General features: G+C 38.7%; 1 protein-coding gene across 2 annotated transcripts in view; it reads right to left on the reverse strand.

The window, feature by feature from the left end:
* Positions 1–16,775, reverse strand: part of TMEM209 (transmembrane protein 209) — a 32,051-nt gene extending 15,276 nt beyond the window's left edge. The window contains exons 1-8 of one of the 2 annotated variants that reach the window (XM_028106434.2): positions 16,684–16,775; positions 15,583–15,719; positions 15,381–15,439; positions 14,282–14,413; positions 13,533–13,774; positions 8,209–8,410; positions 2,767–2,942; positions 1,637–1,708 (exon numbers count right to left, since the gene is read on the reverse strand). In XM_028106434.2, the coding sequence (XP_027962235.1) occupies positions 1,637–1,708; positions 2,767–2,942; positions 8,209–8,410; positions 13,533–13,774; positions 14,282–14,413; positions 15,381–15,439; positions 15,583–15,719; positions 16,684–16,686 (1,023 nt within the window). In that variant the 5' untranslated portion in view covers positions 16,687–16,775. The remainder of the gene's footprint in view (positions 1–1,636; positions 1,709–2,766; positions 2,943–8,208; positions 8,411–13,532; positions 13,775–14,281; positions 14,414–15,380; positions 15,440–15,582; positions 15,720–16,683) is intronic. The other variant, XM_088018344.1, reaches the window with a different exon arrangement.
* Positions 16,776–18,295: the final 1,520 nt, after the last annotated feature.

Below are 18,295 nucleotides of genomic sequence, written 5' to 3' on the forward strand. Positions count from 1 at the left end.
CCCATTTGAATTGTCTGTGTGTTGTGTGTTTTGTGTTTTGTGTATGTGTTCATGGCAACTTCAACCACTACTTGTTTAACCATAACATGGAACGATGAAAAAGTTTCAGATGAAATACAAGTCAACAATTCCTTATACAAATTCGTGAATTAAGAAACCTTTTATAAAAACACAAAGTTTTTTGGTAATCCATTTAGCAAGCAAACCGAATACACTGGCAAGATGTGAACTGAATTCCCATGAGGCTACAGCGTGACTATTCATATGCTTTGTTGCAAATATTAATGTGGTTGATTATTGAGTGCTAACGAGACTCTGCTAGTAGTATTACAAAATATATGGTATATGCATACTGCTTTTTAAAAAAAAAAAATCCAAAAAACTTGAAATTTCAAGCCCTTATGTAAGCAGAAATAAGAGTATAGTACTAGGACATCATTTCACTTATTCATTCTTCCAACATGTATTCAATGCATTCCATTTGCCAGCCACTCTTGGGCTGCAACAAAATTGCCTAAGGGGTTCAGGACTATATTCCCTATGCTGTACCTTTTATCCCCATGAGGGAATTTTTATGTTTAAAGAGCCATCCAGGCTTCTGGTTCAAGAAAATAGGCTGCTATTTTCATCACTCCCTCTCAATACCCTATTAAAATTATAGTAAAAAAATAAAAAGAGGAGCACAAGTGACTTCAACAGATTTCTAGAAGATGTAGAGTGGATGCATGAGTGCTGAAGGATGGGAGTGGAAGCAGTGGCAGACTCCAAAGAATCTACACGGAGCCCTAAGTGGAGGAAGGCCCGTGTGCCCCTCAGAACTTGGGACCTTCGAGTACTTCCCAGAGCGGGAAAGAGGCAGGGTTGAAACAAGGGAACTCACTCGCTCTGGATGAGTCGGTCTTCCCAACCTCCAGGTCAAAGATGAGAGGGTTCTTCTCTAAAACAATCGAAGAAACTGATATTCTGAAATAGCTTCTAGTATATATTATCTTCTCTAACTTAAAAGTTCTCTGAGGGTGAGGACCTCATTCATTTCCCTCGAATTTCTGGACATATAATAGGTTCTGATAGAAAAGCTCTTTGGGGGGGAAAAATGAAAAAAAAAAAAAACCTGAAATAAAATAAAATAAAATAAAATAGGGGTGCCTGAATGGCTCAGCTGGTTAAGCGTCTGCCTTTGGCTCAGGTCATGATCCCAGGGTCCTGGGATGGAGCCCCGCATTGGCCTCCCTGCTCAGCGGGGGGGCTGCTTCTCCCTCTCCCACTCCCCCTGCTCGTGGCTCTCTCTCAAATAAATAAATAAATAAATAAATAAATAAATAAAATCTTAAATAAATAAATAAAATAAAATTGAGCTGCTGGGAAAGGAAAGAATATCTTAATAACTAAATATACTATCCCTTAATCCACTCAAAATAAACTGATTTACTAAATACGGAGAGAAAAAAATCTGATGAAAACAGACATCATAAGGTAAGTGTATTTATCCTTACATATGTGCCATCCATATTGTACTTTTTTAAATATTAATTCTGGTATTCTGATGAGTAATTAATACCTCTTAATTATATTCTAAAAACATATTTTGCATATTAAGAGGCACTAGTATTGTCCAAAGAGTAATGTCAGAACTTACATTTCTGAACTTAGCTGTCCATGAATCCATATGATCAAGAAGTTGTCTATTCATAGTCACTCTTGCCCAAACCTATTAAAAAATGTTTCAAATGAACAATCAGTGAGGAAAAATCCTGCCAGAAATTAGTCATTTTCCTCCACTCTCAAAAATATGTGGAAAAAGATATCTGAAAAACATCACAAACACTGACATTGATCTAATTAATATACGATGATTTTCTTACTTCCCACTTGGTTGCTATTCATGCACACATACGTCTTTAAAATTCCTTACGTTGGTATGTTTAAAGAACATTCTTGCTTTTACGAACAAAATAAAAATCTTTTTTTTTTTTGAACAAAATAAAAATCTTGTATTTGGTATTAAACTGATGAAGTTACAGTTGAATGTTCTAATCCAAGTGTATTTTACATTTTTTTAAAGATTTCTTTATTTGAGAGAGAGAGACAGACAGCAGGGGGAGGGGCATAGGGAGAGGGGACAGAGAGAGAGAAGCAGACTCCCCACTGAGTGCGGAGCCTGATGCGGGGCTCGATCACAGGACCCTGAGATCATGACCTGAGCCAAAATCATGCGTTGGAGACTTAACTGAGGCACCCAGGCACCCCAAATCCAAGTGTATTTTAAAAGCAAGAGTCTTATATATCAAGTACAAATAGATACTTGAGATACCTTTTTATAAATGAATGAGAAAAACGTTTTAGGCAGGATGGTAATGTCAACTATTTGTTATAAAGAATAAAACATACAATATAATTCAGCTTTAGGTACACTAAGTTAGATAGCTTCTCCACTATTTAATGTGTGCCAGGTTTATGTTTCTAGCCAGTAAAAGTGAAGATTACAGGGGCGCCTGGGTGGCTCAGTGGGTTAAGCATCTGCCTTTGGCTCAGGTCATGATTCCAGGGTCCTGCGATTGAGCCCCACGTTGGGCTCCCTGCTCAGTGGGGAGTCTGCCTCTCTCCTGCTGCCCTTCCCCCCTGCTTGTGCTTTCTCTCTTTCTCAAATAAATAAAATCTTAAAAAAAAAAAGTGAAGATTACAGAAAAAAAAAAAGTTCCAGAAGTATTAGAGACTTCCTAACAATCTGCAATCAAAAATATTAAGTCATTTTTATTTTCCACTTACCTCCTCTGCAGCTTGTTTAGAACTGAGATCAGCTTCATCTTTGTTAGCACAGGGGGCCTGAGACCTACAGGCGAGTTGATACTGAAACTTCTTTAAAGTTTGTGCATAATCTCCCATAGAACGATTGTAGTTCCAGAAAGTAGGACTGGTGGAAGGCGAGGTCGAGTCTGGACTCCCTACAATGATGAATTTAGAGAGCATCAGTGTGCGCGGTAAGAATTCTGACATACAGATTTAGCTGATGAATGCTGCGTACCGAGGCACCTGGGTAAGGGCAATCAAGGACGACAAAGCCCCAAGGGACTCTTCTCTCTCCTCCCTGACATGGTCTTTTCTTTAGAGAATATATTTTAAAAAATTAAAAAGAACATTTTCTGAGCAGTATCATGTTAAGAATTCTAAATGGCTGAGAGTGTTTATTTTTGTTGTAAAATTAAGCTTGTTTCGTTCTCTAAGATTTTCGAATGATTCAGCAAGAAACAAAGAAAAGACACATTTCTTCAGGAAAGAAATAGCCTAAGGAAGTTCCCTGCTTGAATTTTTAGTAGCGCTTTCTGAATGGGACAACTACAGTCTCCTATTAATAAACTACTCTTTGGGTCAGCAGCTACGCTCGCTTTTCCCAGGACTACGCTGCGTTCTCTTTATAGCCTGTAATAACTCCTGTGTTGTATTAAAAGAGACTGCCGATTACACTTCTAAATTTATACATTTACTCCCAGGAAATGTTAATAATTACATATGGGGACTTAATCCTCCAGAGGCTTCTACCAGAGTACTTACCACACTCTAAGGTTATAGTTTGTCTTTTTACCCAAACAGAATTTGAGCTCCTTGAGGGCAGGAAGTATTATTTTTCCCTAGCATCCCTGTGAAGGGCTGCTGTGGCTGCTCTGGAGAATTCTGTAGGCTTTGGGAAACCTATCATCTTGGACTTCACTGCCCGAGTGGGAACTGGTAATGACGATATAGGCCCAGGAGAGGTAGAGCTGGATTGAGACCCTTCTCCTACCTCCATCTCCTGTACCCAGCAGAAGGCCAGGAACCGCAAGGGCCACATTTTTGGTAGGTAAGAAAAAAATCTGTCCACTGGCACCAGGATATAACAAGGAAATCTGTCTTAGGTGGTACAGGGATTTAAAAATTATCCATTTTTGTATGGGTTTAGAATACCCATTTATACTATCTGTGAAGTCCAGGAACCTCCTAGCTCAGAAATTACCTTAGTTAAGGTCAGTGATACTCCTCAGGCACTTGGCAGAGGCAAATATAAAACTGCTAGGAGGAGACAAGGCTTCTGTCCAGCTTTCCCAGGATAGAAAAGCACAGATAAATAAAACCCTACTGCAGATGAGCTTACCAAAAACAAACAAAAAAACATAAATCACAAGAGGAAACAGGGTTCCAGGCAAAGGAATCAACAAGACGAAAATGTTAGTATTTAATCTACAAGAACTTTAGATAACTGAACTACTGGACAGAAGCTTTTAAAAAGTTATATTTAAAGTGATTGAGAGGGGCGCCTGGGTGGCTCAGTCATTAAGCGTCTGCCTTCGGCTCAGGTCATGATCCTGGGATCGGAGCCCCGCATCGGGCTTCCTGCATCGGGCTCCCTGCTCGGCGGGAAGCCTGCTTCTCCCTTTCCCACTCCCCCTACTTGTGTCCCCTCTCTTGCTGTGTCTCTGTCAAATAAATAAATAAAATCTTTAAAAAGAAGTGATTGAGACAGGAAAAAGAACCGAAAACATAAGAACAAAACAAGATACTCCAAAACAAATCATGCATATTTGAAAGAGAACCAAGTAAAACCTTAAAAATTGGAAGAAAAAAAAAATCGCCCACAACAAATTAAAAAACTCAATGAGTTAAACAGCAAGTTAGACAGTGCTTACGGAAGGAAGAACCAACCATCAGTGCAAACTGCTAAAACAAACAAACTGTGGGGTGAGGGGTAAAACAGAAGAATGCCAAACTACTAAATGTGGAAGAAATGAAAGTATTAGAAAGTTCTCCACTTTGTTGGGGCGCCTGCTTTCGGCTCAGGTCGTGGCTCAGTCATTAAGCATCTGCCTTCGGCTCAGGTCATGATCCCAGGGTCCTGGGATGGAGCCCCGCATCGGGCTCCCTGCTCAGTTGGAAGCCTGCTTCTCCCTCTCCCACTCCCCCTGCTTGTGTTCCGTCTCTTGCTCTTGCTTTCAAATTAAAAAAAAAAAAAAAAAAAGAAAGAAAGTCTCCACTTTGCAACAACCACTGCCTTAACTCATTTGGGAGAGGACCATCAATGGATGCTAAAACCACTCACTGAAAGGAGCCTGGGGAAACAGGATTCACAAGTTGCAAAGTATCACACTACAGATTATTTATTAATTACAAAAGGGAAAGCCAAGGTTGCCATCATTTTGGCCAAGTGATCCAATTTAATGTTACCAATAAAGGGACAAACTGGCACAGGGATGTGTTTCCTGATATATGTTGAAAGGAACACACCACCACCAAAGTTGTATTCTTGCCAAAAATTGTATTTAAACTAATTCTAATCTAATAATGAAAAATGATCACACAAATCCAAATTTGCAAAACAACGAGGCTGACCTCTTCAAATATAAATGTCACGATCCTGCATCAGTAAAAAAAAAAAAAAAAAAAAGGCTACAAAGGCCATTATTGGGTCAACAGGAAGAAATGTGAATATGAATAATATTAGTACCTTAAATATGATAATTATGTTGTAGTTAGAAAGGAAAATGTTCATATTCTTAGGAGATGTGTGCAAACTAATGAAGGATGAAGTGGCCAGTCAGCAAAAAAATGTGTGAGAAAAAGTAAATGTGAGTGCCTGGTTTCTTACTGGAGAAAGAAGTTACAAATATGAAAAGGGAGGAGGCTGGAACAAACACTGTATAGTTGGATTGGAATTGGAGGTATTAGTATGAACTCATGGTTTTTAATATATATAGATGGACAGATACAGAAATATATATAGGTGTGTGTGTGTGTGTGTGCGCGCGCATATATTCCTAGCTGTCCTTTTGGAGGACCTAGGGTAATGATGTCCCATCATCACTGACATAACCAGTGCCCAGACATTAATTTCTAAATATCATTCTCCACTAAGAGCAATCATGGCCGCTTGGAGAAACAGACTGACTCCAGAGTTAGTTAACCAGGGAAAGTACAAGAGGAGCCTGAAATATCTTTTGGTGCTAGAAAGTAAAAAACAACAACAAACAAACAAAACAGAAGCCAGAGGATCCCACTAGCCAAATCTGAGACCATCTAACCAACAAAATAAATGACATTACCGGGGAGAAGAAAAAGTTCTATCTCACGAAAGAATGCCAACAAATAAATGTAAAAGGTGGTTGCACGACAATGTGAATGTACTTAATACCACTGAATTATATACACCTAAGAATGGTTAAAAGGGTAAATATTATGCATATTTTATCACAAAAGATGTTTGAAAAATATTAAAGGGAATAATCAAGAAGGAATGCTGGAATTAGAAAGCCACTATGAGAACCAGCATAGTGACAATCAATTTTGAAAAGAAACTTAAAAGGATGTTAAAGCTACTAAGTCAAATATGATGAGGAAGAGGACATTTATACAGCCTCAAAGTAGCTCCTTACAAAAATATTTATTATTTACAGATTAATTTATACAAAATACTAAATTACCTAAAACCTATGGGTAATGAGTTAGAAGTATAGGGATGGACATAAACATACCAGGCAAACACTAAGCAAAGAAAATTAGTTCAGCTGTGTTAATATCAGAGAAAATAGACTTGAAGGCAAAAAGCCTAAGAGATAAAGATAAAACAATGATATTAACAATCCTGAATTTATACGCACTTAGCATAATTTCCTATATATTTAGCAAATTTGACAGAATTACAAGAAGACATCTAATGGAAGACAATCAGTGGGAGCTTTTAATGGACTTTCTTACTAACCATTAGATCAAGTGGATGAAGATTAGTAAGATAAAGTCTTTAAGAACACCTTCAAGAAGTTTGGTTCAATGAACAAACATGGAGCCCAGTATTTAGAGACTATGCATTATTTTCAACATACCAAGACCCATTTATAAAAAGTGATCACACAGCAGGCCTAAATTCAAGTATTAAGAAATACCAAAGAATTGACAGGGTACAGTTCACAATCTCTAGCTGTAGCACAATTCACTCAGGGAGAAAATAAAAGATAACCAAGCCTTCATTTCATATGTTGGCAATGAAAAGCAACACCAATCACTAATACTTCTAAGCAATAAAAACAACACTTCTCAATAACTCCAAAGGATCAAAGAAGAAAAAAAATGGAACCCAGAAAATATCTCAATAAGACGAAGATTTGTAGAGGGAACAACCTAAAGTTGTTTTTTGCATTATACTCTATAATTTTCAGTAAACTTGAAATACTTCAAAATTTAACAGGAAGAAAAAGCATGCATCAACAAATAACAAGATAATACTGATTTGTTTCTTTGACGTTTCTGGCACTTTCAGGCAAAATTAAATTAAAAATCAATGGAGAGCTTTCAAGTGACACAAAGAGGCATGGTCCAATAACGGACTTCCTCACTGTGGCCATGCTTTAGCACCTAATGTGCTTTCTGTGAAAGTTCCCGAGGGGAAAAAAATCATTACTTGGCTCAATAACCTAATTTGGTTTCAAATAATTGACTTTGTTATAATCAGATCCACCCCAAATAGATTAAGATTTGCTAACACTGTTTCCCAAAGTAAACCAAAGACCAGTTCAAAAATGTTCTGAAAAACAGCAGCACTTCTAGAGCAAATCCGTTCTCTCTCCGCCACACCAATCTTCCCAAGGACCAAAAGGAGACAACTATCACTTCAATAAGCTTTGCTATGCACTGCTTTAAAAACATTTGGATAGCCTCAAGTTTTAAACAGAAAGTATAACTTACATTATATGAAAAAGCTTTCAATCTTAACGTGGATGAGAAGTTCAAGATTTCTCGGTTCAGCTATTTTTTTTTTAAATGTTCTTCTTTTTTTTTTTAAGATTTTATTTATTTATTTGACAGAGAGAGAGGCACAGTGAGAGAGGGAACACAAGCAGGGGGAGTGGGAGAGGGAGAAGCAGGCTTCCTGCTGAGCAGGGAGCCTGATGCGGGGCTCGATTCCAGGACCCTGGGACCATGACCTGAGCCGAAGGCAGACGCCCAACAACTGAGCCACCCAGGCGCCCCTCAGCTATATTTTACTTCCTAAATTTGGTGAGCTTAATTCTAACTATACAAAATATAAAAACAAAATGTATTTCTTTCCTAGGCTATACAAGGTATATTAGTAAAAAAGAAACATTTATGGACAGGTATCAAAATACTGAACATAGTTGAGTTAAGGATAATGTAAAGTTAACACCAAAAATATGTACATTAGATCTAACTAAAAATATATATACGTACCCAGCTTAACTCTGTGCTGTTTCTCTTCTTCACTTCTAAGAAAAGTATCCAAAGTTCGTAGGTCTGTCATATAGTCTTCTTTGTCAGTAGGGGAATTATAGACGGTGGGTGAAGACCGGTAGCGAGATCTCAATCCACTGCTCTCCACTGGTCCAACAGTAGTAGGGTATGGAGAAGAAGGAGAGGGACTATAGCTTGCCAACTATACAAAATAAAAGAACTTCTTCTTTATTGAAATTTATTTGTTTTGGTTTTTGACTTTCAAAAAGTAACACACCAATGAGAACGGCCAAAATCCAGAACCATGACAATCCCGAATGTTGGTGAGGATGTGGACCAACAGGAACCCTCATTCACTGCTGGCGGGAATGCAAAATGTATACATAGCCACTTTGGAAGACAGTTGGCAGTTTCTTACAAGACTAAACTACACTTAGCATATGATCTAGCAATTGTGCTCCTTGGTATTTACCCAAAGGAGTTGAAAACTTATGTCTACACAAAAACCCGCATACAGATGTTTACAGCAGCTTTATTTATAACTGCGAAAACCTGGAACCAATGAAGACATCCTTCAGTAGGTGAATGGGTAAACTGTGGTACAGCTGGACAACGGAGTATTATTCAGCATAAAACGAAATGAAATATGGGGCACATTGGTGGTTCAGTTGGTTAAGCATCCAACTCTTTTTTTTTTTAAGATTTTACTTATTTATTTATTTGAGAGAGAGAATGAGAGAGAGAGAGAGCATGAGAGGGGGGAGGGTCAGAGGGAGAAGCAGACTCCCTGCTCAGCAGGGAGCCCGATGCGGGACTCGATCCCGGGACTCCAGGATCATGACCTGAGCCGAAGGCAGTCGCTTAGCCAACTGAGCCATCCAGGCGCCCAAGCATCCAACTCTTGATTTCGGCTCAGATCATGATCTCCGGGTCGTGAGATCAAGTCCCACAGAGCCAAGTCAGCTCCAGGCTGGGCATGGAGTCGGCTTAAGAGTCTCTCTGTCCCTTACCCTCCTCCCTTCACTGCCCACTCCACCTCCCCACTTGCGCACAAGCATTCTCTTTCAAAAAAGAAAAAAAAAAAGAAGTGACCTATCAAAGCCATGAAAAGACATGGAGGAAACTTAAATGCACATGACTAACTGAAAGAAGCCAATCTGAAAATGCTACACACTGTACGATTCCAATTATATGATATTCTGGAAAAGGCAAAACTATGGAGAAAGTAAAAAGATCAGTAGTTGCCAGAGACTGGGGAGGATGAATAGGTAGGGCACAAAAGATTTTTAGGGCAATGAAATTACCCTGTTATGATACCATACAATAATGGTGGATACGTGTTACTATATATTTGTCCAAACCCACAGAATGCACACCACTGAGAGTAAGCCCTAAAGTAAACTACGGCCTCTGGGTGATAATGATGTTCCAATGTAGGTTCATCAATTGTAACAAATGTACCACTCTGGTGGGGGATTTTGATTAGCTGGGGGGAAGCTATGCCTGTGTGGGGGCAAAAGGTATACAACATGTCTCTGTACCTTCCTCTCAGTTTTGCTACAAACCTAAAACTATTCTAAAAAAAAAAGGTCTGTTTTTTAAAAAAGCAATATACGCATGTTTTAAAAAATGAAGAGTTTGAAGAAAGTAAGTCATACTCTTAACTCCACAACCTAGAGATAATATAATCCTTTCATATTTTATGTTCAAATCTTTAAGTGTACACAGCTATATCAGTATATTTTTCCTTCTACATAATTGAGATGATACTATTTAGCTTTATAACCTCATTTAAAAAAAATTTTTAAAGATTTATTTATTTTAGAGATGGAGACAGAGAGAGTGTGTGAGCATGTGCATGCGGGAGCAGGGGTGGGTGGCGCAGGGCAGAGGAAGAGGGACAGGGAGAGAATCTCAAGCAGACTCCCAAGCAGAAACCAAATGAGCCCCCCAAGTGTCCCCTCATTGTTTTTTTTAAAAACTAAGGATTTTCCTATAAAAATCCTTTATAAATATTCTTAGTGGCTGTGTAATATTTCATTGTACAAATATACCATAATTTATTTTTATATTCTCTTATTCTAGACATTTGAACTGTTCACATAATTTTTGGCCACTGTAAATAATATTGATTAACATCTTTGTACATAAATCTTAATTTCTGAGGATGCTCTTCAGGAGATTCCTAGAACAGAAAGATTGGGCCAAAGCATATGAACATTTAAATACATATTCCCATTCTATTAAATGAAAATGTTATACTAAGTACAATTCAGAAGAAAGTTGACAGGAGGACCTATTTTGGTATACATCCATCAGCATTACTACTTTAAAATGTTTATTTGATATAGAAGAATTTTTAAAAATTTACATTTAGCTTGTGTTTCCTTATACTTACGAAGTTAAACACTTTAAAAATACAATTACCGGTCACTGTATTACCTATTTTATTAAATATCTACCCCAGTACATCGATAATTATTTTTACTGGGGTTTCATTATCAATTTATATTAGCTTGCCTTAAATCAAGGATTAAAAAATCTTTTAGTTTAATGTTGATTTAAAATAAAAATGTTAATCTTCTTCGACATTCATTTCTCTTATGGGGTGGAGCCTATTTAAAAAAAAAATCCTTACATATGCTATGATATTTGGGCTAAATAAACCATACTGGGCTAATAAACCATTGACTGGTTTATTTTTACTCAAGGGGCACATTTTGTGCACAATATATATTACCTTATTTTATCCTCTCAATAATAGATAAATACTACTACTGTACTAATTGTGGACACGAGAGGTTAGGTTAACTCACTCAAGATCCTACCAGGATTTCAGTCCAGTTTTTCTGACTATAGAATTTAGGCTTTTAATATATTTTATTGGATCAGAATTAGCTGTCCATACACTAGAAGAATGTGGGTAAATACTGAAGATGGGTAACAGGTATGTTTGAAAACTTCAATAATCAAAAGTTTAAAAGTAACTGGTTTCTTGAAAATTTAAAAGAACTCAATAGCAAAATTCCAGGGCTCTAATATATTCTGCAGATACATATGATTAAAATTTTTCTTCCGTATTTATTTAGGTTTTCTACTTCGTCAATCTTGGCATTTTTCTCCCTAGAAAAAGAATTATTCTATTTCATTAACTTTTCCGAAGTAGTAATTTGGTTCAACAAATACTTATATAGCATCTATATTCCATACACTGGGCTAAGAAAACAAAGATGAATAAAAAACACAATCCTGGGGGCGCCTGGGTGGCTCAGTCGGTTAAGCGACTGCCTTCGGCTCGGGTCATGATCCTGGAGTCCCGGGATCGAGTCCCGCATCGGGCTCCCTGCTCGGCGGGGAGTCTGCTTCTCCCTCTGACCCTCTTCCCTCTCGTGCTATCTCTCATTCTCTCTCTCTCAAGTAAATAAATAAAATCTTTAAAAAAAAAAAAACACAATCCTGTACTTGAGGTTACAATCTAGTAGAAAAAGATAATTAAAACAATGTTACCAACTTTATGTAAAGAGTTATTTAGTACAGATTAGTAACAGTTTCTAAGAAATAAAAAAACCTTACTTATTCAAGAGTAAACTATGGTATTTCCACTAGACGAGTATTAAGGAGCCATTAAACAAATTATGTTTGGGTGGTAAGACTATGAGTGATTTTTCTTTTCTCATGAAAATAAAAGCTATTTTTACAAGTCATATTTACCTATGGGTTATGAATTATCACTATATACACATTTCCTCATAATATTTAACTTGTACAAAATGTTCTAAATTCTATTACTTGCCAAAATTATTATCAGGTAACCAGTAATATGGAATTTCATTACAAAGAAATATTATATAAAGAGTAAGGGGCAGTGTGTTGATTTCATTTGCAGACATCCCTCGTTTAACTAGCAGCTATAGAGATGTTAGTCTAACTAGAGAGAGCATCTGAAAAAGTTACCATTGCCCCCTACCTTTTAAATGATTTTTTAAAAAGATTTTATTTATTTGACAGAGAGAGAGAGAGAGAGAGAGAGAGAGAACACAAGCAGGCGGAGCGGCAGGCAGAGGGAGAGGGAGAAGCAGACTCCCCGCTGAAGAGGGAGCCCAATGTGGGGCTTGATCGCAGGACCCCGGGATCATGACCTGAGCCAAAGGCAGACACTTAACCGACTGAGCCACTCAGGCACCCTTGATTTTTTTTTAAGTAATCTCTACACACAACATGGGGCTTGCGCACACAACTGCGAGGTTAAGAGGGGCATGTTCTACTGACTGAGTCATCCAGGCGCCCCTGACCATCTCTTTAATGCTTCTTTTATGTTCTTATGCTTCAGGCAGAAGTCCTAATTTCAAATTTGTCAATGTTGCTTCTATCAAGTCCAAAAATGAGAACTATATTCCACTTTACTGTGGGAGTTGGAATGAAGGTTTCTAATCATCCCTTTTGAAAGGGGTGTCCATCCTCAAGAGTCCAACTACACAACTCTTTTTAGCTTAGGAGGTAATCCAACATGATGAAAGCATTAAAATTTTATTTATTTAGGGTGCCTGGGTGGCTCAGTCGTTAAGCATCTGCCTTCGGCTCAGGTCATGATCCCAGGGTCCTGGGATCGAGCCCCGCATTGGGCTCCCTGCTCAGCAGGAAGCCTGCTTCTCCCTCTCCCACTCCTCCTGCTTGTGTTCCTGTTCTCGCTCTCTCTCTGTCAAATAAATAAATAAAGATTTTATTTACTTTTTTTTTTTTTAAGATTTTATTTATTTGTGAGAGTGAGCAAGCGCACGCACAAGCAGGGGGACTGGCAGGCAGAGGGAGAAGCAGGATCCCCACCAAGCAAGGGGCCCGATGCTGGACTTGATCCCAGAACCCTGAGATCATGACCTGAATGAAGGCAGACACTTAACCGATTGAGCCACCCAGGTGTCCCAGAAAGCATTAAAATTGTATAAGGTTATACAAAAGTTTCACATAAACAAGCAAAGAAAGAGGGCAAACATGAATTTAAAAACTAAAAGAAAAAATTATCATAGTCTCAGCTGGTTTGAAAAACCCTGCAGAAAGATCCTAGATGGTGACCCTCAGAGTCCATTATCTTTGCGAAAGCTAATTTTTTTCCTTTCACTTTAGGATGCAGTATAAAGAACTTCTGACTAGTTATAAGGATCTGGGTTCTGTTCTTGGCTCTTAAATGGGCAATTTGGGCAAGTCAATTATCCACTGTTCCTCAGTTCCCTCAGTGAGAAAATGAGGAGTTTCGACTCATTTGCTGATTTTCAAGGTAGCTCTCCATACTAAAATAATGTGACTGGCCAAGAGAAAGGATTCATTACCTTATTATAACCACTGATGGGAGAGTAAGTCACTCCAGGGCTATAGGAACCGCTGCCCCCTGATGACAGACCTTGCAGCTGAGGGCTATATCCAGTTATACAGCTGGTGGTGAACTTGGGGCTGGTACTGGGTGAACGAGATGGGCTATAACTCAACACACTCTGACCCTGAATTGAAGGAGAAGGTGGAGAGGGAGGGATCTGGGTTGCTGCCAGATCATGTGGAGGAGTAGTCTGTACAACTAGAAGGAAGGAAGGAAAGAATAAATAAATAAATAAATGAGTGAGTGAATAAAAGATGTGTGTGCATGTATAAATAAAATTTCTACAAAAACAGACTTAATGAACTGAACCTTTTTCAAGAAAAGAGAAAGTAATAGGGTGACTTGGTTGTTAAATTACATAACGTATTATAACCTAAGGACACAAAGTAGTTGTTTACCATTTCCACAGATTTTAAAGTAAGAGATTAGCTTCAATGCCGTAAGAGTTAGTCATTTAATTTTAATTGTAATTAAACAAAGGAATAAACTTTCATGAGGCTGTTGAATATTATTTCCATTCAGTTTATACAAATAGGAATGATAATCATTGGTCTTAAGACAATTTATTATAGACTTGCTTAATATAGTTGAACCAGATGGCCTTAGAAGTCCCTTCCAGCTCAGTCTATAAAAAGGGCAAATTAAATTGAGAAAGATTTATTGCCAACCTTTCCCCCACCTTTGCAAAAGATATAAAACACTTACCAGCTGTTTTCAACCCTAAAAGTGTTTGCTGTCCAGGGCTAACAACCAGACTTGTTGGTGCCACAGTGTATTTGAAATATCTCCAAAAATCAAATAAGGCATTTAGGCTGAAGAGGGATGCAAGGGCAAGCTCTGGAAGAGAACAATATTTTTATTTTTTTTAAAGGGGGGTAGACCATCTAAAGGGGGGAACAAAAACTCTTCATATTTTAGCAAGTTAACAACAAAATTGAAAACTATCTTCTTATTCCTCATAACAGTTACCATTTAATGAATGTCAACTGTATACAATGTTTATTACATAAATGTTTATTATAGGGCATTTACCAGTGAATTTCAAAGTATTATCGGGGCACCTGCTGGCCCAGTTGGTAGGTAGAGAATGTGACTCAATCTCAGGGTTGTGAGTTTGAGTCCCACATTGGGTATAGAGATTACTTAAAAACAAAAAATCTTAAAAAAAAAATATCATCACTAATCCTTACAACCTTGTACAATAAACATTTTCACCTTCACTTGACTAGAGAAGTCAAGTGACTTTTGCAAGAACACACAGCTTGATATTGAACCCATGATTACACCTCAGGTATGCAGATTCCAAAACTCCTTGCCACACCACCTCCCTATCACAGACTCCAGGTTAATGTGTGTATTAGACTATGGAATTCACTCCAATGGCCATAAAGACTCTTCATACCCCAGGACTACTGAAGAGCAGAGTGAAGCAGAGGAAGGAACAAGGAAACTGAGGAAGGCATCAATGGAATACAAATCTGGTTGTTCTTGAAAGGAACAATGGTAGGGAAGTAGGGAAGGCATTTCAGAGAGAATAACAAATACAAATCACCACCACCAAACACTGTTTTTCATCACAGAACTCCAATGATTACCTGGAATTGTACTGTTTGTTTCCTCTACTAGAAAGTTCCTTCCATGAGGGCAGGGACTTTGTTCCCTTCCTGTTGTATTCCCAGTTTTTGGAACATAGTACACACTCGAATATTTATGGAATGCAGGAATGAATACTAAATTGAATTAAATATGAATGCAGTTTTTCATTGGTAGTAAATCTTAATCAGAGTAAAAATTAATTACTTACCAATATACCAGAGGGGCCAGTATGTCACATTATAATATGAACTAATCAATTTTCCAGTCCTGAAAAAATCAGACAGGCTTTTCAAAATCTTAAAAAAACACGAAAAACAAACAACAACAACAAACACCCCAAATCCAAACACCAAAACCTGTGGAACTGACCGTTGGCTTAAGTTTCACTTTTTTCTGGCTAATTAACTTACATTTCAGTATATATCATTCCAGCCATAGATACATTTAGGAGTCCCCAGGCTAAAACCACTTTCTTAGCTTCTGTTTCTTTTCTCATCTTGATGGTTGTGTCAATGAGGGAAGCACTAGGATTTGTCTCCCCTTGCATCTATTCAAAAAATTCAAAAATTCCCGTTAATGAATTAATGAAAAAAACAAAACAAAACAAAAACACTTCTCCATTTAAGAAACTTGTGTCCTTTATAACAGTAACTAGAAACTGCACATTTCCCCTTAACTTTAAAATGTCCTTCCAAAACTTTTGACATTTTACTATTATTATATGAAAAGGGAACGCTAAATTATAAGTTTATTGGCACCATACTGTAATCAACAGAGAACTGGCTCAGCACTTCAGAGAACAATACTTCCAACGAATAAAAATGTCTTATTTTGTATTTAAAGGATGGTGATTATATCTACAATTATTCTGTATTGTGCTTTTGGAATATGTCACAAGGATTAGCCCAAGGGCTAATTTAAGAAACTCAAAATACCAAGCTTTGGGAGAAAATATTCCAAATTAGTTATGCCATTAAAGGCTCTCCTCTTACATCTTCACGCAGAAGCCATTAACTGCCTACCATCGTAAACAACTCTGCACTCGGGATTGTCGCACGCCAGAGACCCCTGTTTTGTGTTGCTGATAAAGTGTAAGATTTTATGTTTTATAAGGGTGAACACTCATGGTGTGAAGGGGACGAGACCGACTGGGGAGTGTGCAATTTGGGTCCACATAGGATTTATATTTCCTTTGTTTCGCTAGGCCTCATCTCAGACAAACGTAAGACTCTCTCGTATCTAGAGTCTTATCCAGACAGTACAGAGCAGCACCCTTCGCGCCTCCCAGTCCGCGAGTCCAAACTTCCCAGTCCCCAGAGCTTCCCTCCCTGGGTCTCCCAGCACAAACTTTGGCGACCCCTATTGCTTCTTTCGTCCTTCCACTAAAGGTGTTGGGACGCCTGGCCACACCCCCCTTTGGCTGAACCCTCGGCAGATCCACAGTCACGGAAATCCCACGGCCCGCGTGGACTCCACGTCCTGGAAGCACAAAGATGACCCCCAAAACGCACCATGTTCTTCGGCCGGAAGCCGCGGGCTCGCGCCACTCTCTACTGCACATGCGCGAAGCCAAGAGCGAAGGAGAAGGCAACCGGCTTGCGGGACTACAGTTACCGGAAGAACGGACCTTCTCGCGAGAAGAGGAGGGTGGGGGAGGGACGAGAGCTCGGAGCGTTACCCGGGAAACAGCTTTAATGTTTGTCGCTCCCACTCTTCTGCGGGGAGAAAGCCGAGCAGCAAAAATTCAGACCAAGTTCTGAACCCGCAGTAAAAAGTAATAATTGTAACAAGCTGAATTTCTATATATTAATATAATTTTAGCTTCCTTAGGGTATTTATGGGTTCACATTTTTAAGCACATTTTATTAAGCAGGGTAGCTAATTGTAGGGTAGAGTATGGGGTAACGTGTCCACACACCCATCAGCGACGACAAAGCATTTCTCACAAAAACAAGTGTTCTGACCCGATGTAAAGTCGTAAATGTCCTTGGAATAAGGGTGCAGCAGTAGGAAGAAAGCCCCAGTTGTGTTAAAGTTGCTAGTGGTTTTGAGGTTTAAAAAAATCCAGTCGTTACTTTTCTTGCATATTCTTCGGAAGAACTTCTAACCTTGAGGAAAAGGCTTATCAGGGAGTTCAGTTTGGTTTTATTTAACAAATACAAACGCCTACACTGTGCCACTGGGCCATGCGCGGGGATGTGAAAGTGGAGTTCCCTGGTTAGCGTCTGGAGGAGTTCAGCCGGCCTGTGCTCTAGAGGGACAGGAGAGGTGGCGCACGGTGAGCCTGGAGGGGGTGCGACTGGCAGGCTCCTGGAGAGCTTCCTGGAGGACACGATGCAGGCCTAAGGCACAGGGCCAACAGCCACGAGGAGCAGGGCGTGGGGACTCGCCATTGGGGATGTGGAGAAATGGTACCCTAATGAAAACATCACGCCTTTTCACAATAAGCTAGTGGATTGTTGCATCATGTACGTGTCAGTGACCAAAATTTTTCCTAAGATGCACCTAAGGTCAAACAGAAGAAAATGAAGTTTCCTCGTGGTATTGCATATTAATGGAATCGGCGGGTATGCTATGCTTTTAAAGATCTAACAGGTTTTTTAAAACTGTGATTTTAATAATTTTAGAATGCCTTAGCAGCAATGGTGTTTTGCTCTAGTTTTAGATTCAGAGATGAACTAACTCGAAAATTGTTCAAAGTGAAGGGCTTCAGTGTACAGTCAAAATTAGAATACCAGGTTCCTCCCCACCTCATAGCTCTTTTCCTAAGAAATTGACACATCTTTTTTTTTTTCTTCTTCATTTTAAGTAGCATGGAGCCCAAGCTGGGCCTGAACTCACAACCCTGAGATCAAGACCTGAGCTGGGATAAAGAATCAGAGGCTTAACAGACTGGGCCACCTAGGCACCCCTACAACAGACACATCTTTATTTCCTCTCTTAATGTCCTTAAGTTACTGTGCACTTATTGAAGGCTTAAGAAGGAACACTATTATATATAGTGTTTTGCTAACTGGCATTATGTATTAGTTTGCAAGGGTTACCATAAAAAATACCATGGACTGGGTGGCTTAAACAACAAAAATTTATTTTTTCACAGTTTTGCAGGTTAGAAGTCGAAGA

Source organism: Eumetopias jubatus, unplaced genomic scaffold, assembly GCF_037043125.1.
Source record: "Eumetopias jubatus isolate StellerSeaLion01/CBP00866 unplaced genomic scaffold, mEumJub1_p1.0 scaffold_14, whole genome shotgun sequence".
NCBI lineage: Eukaryota > Metazoa > Chordata > Mammalia > Carnivora > Otariidae > Eumetopias > Eumetopias jubatus.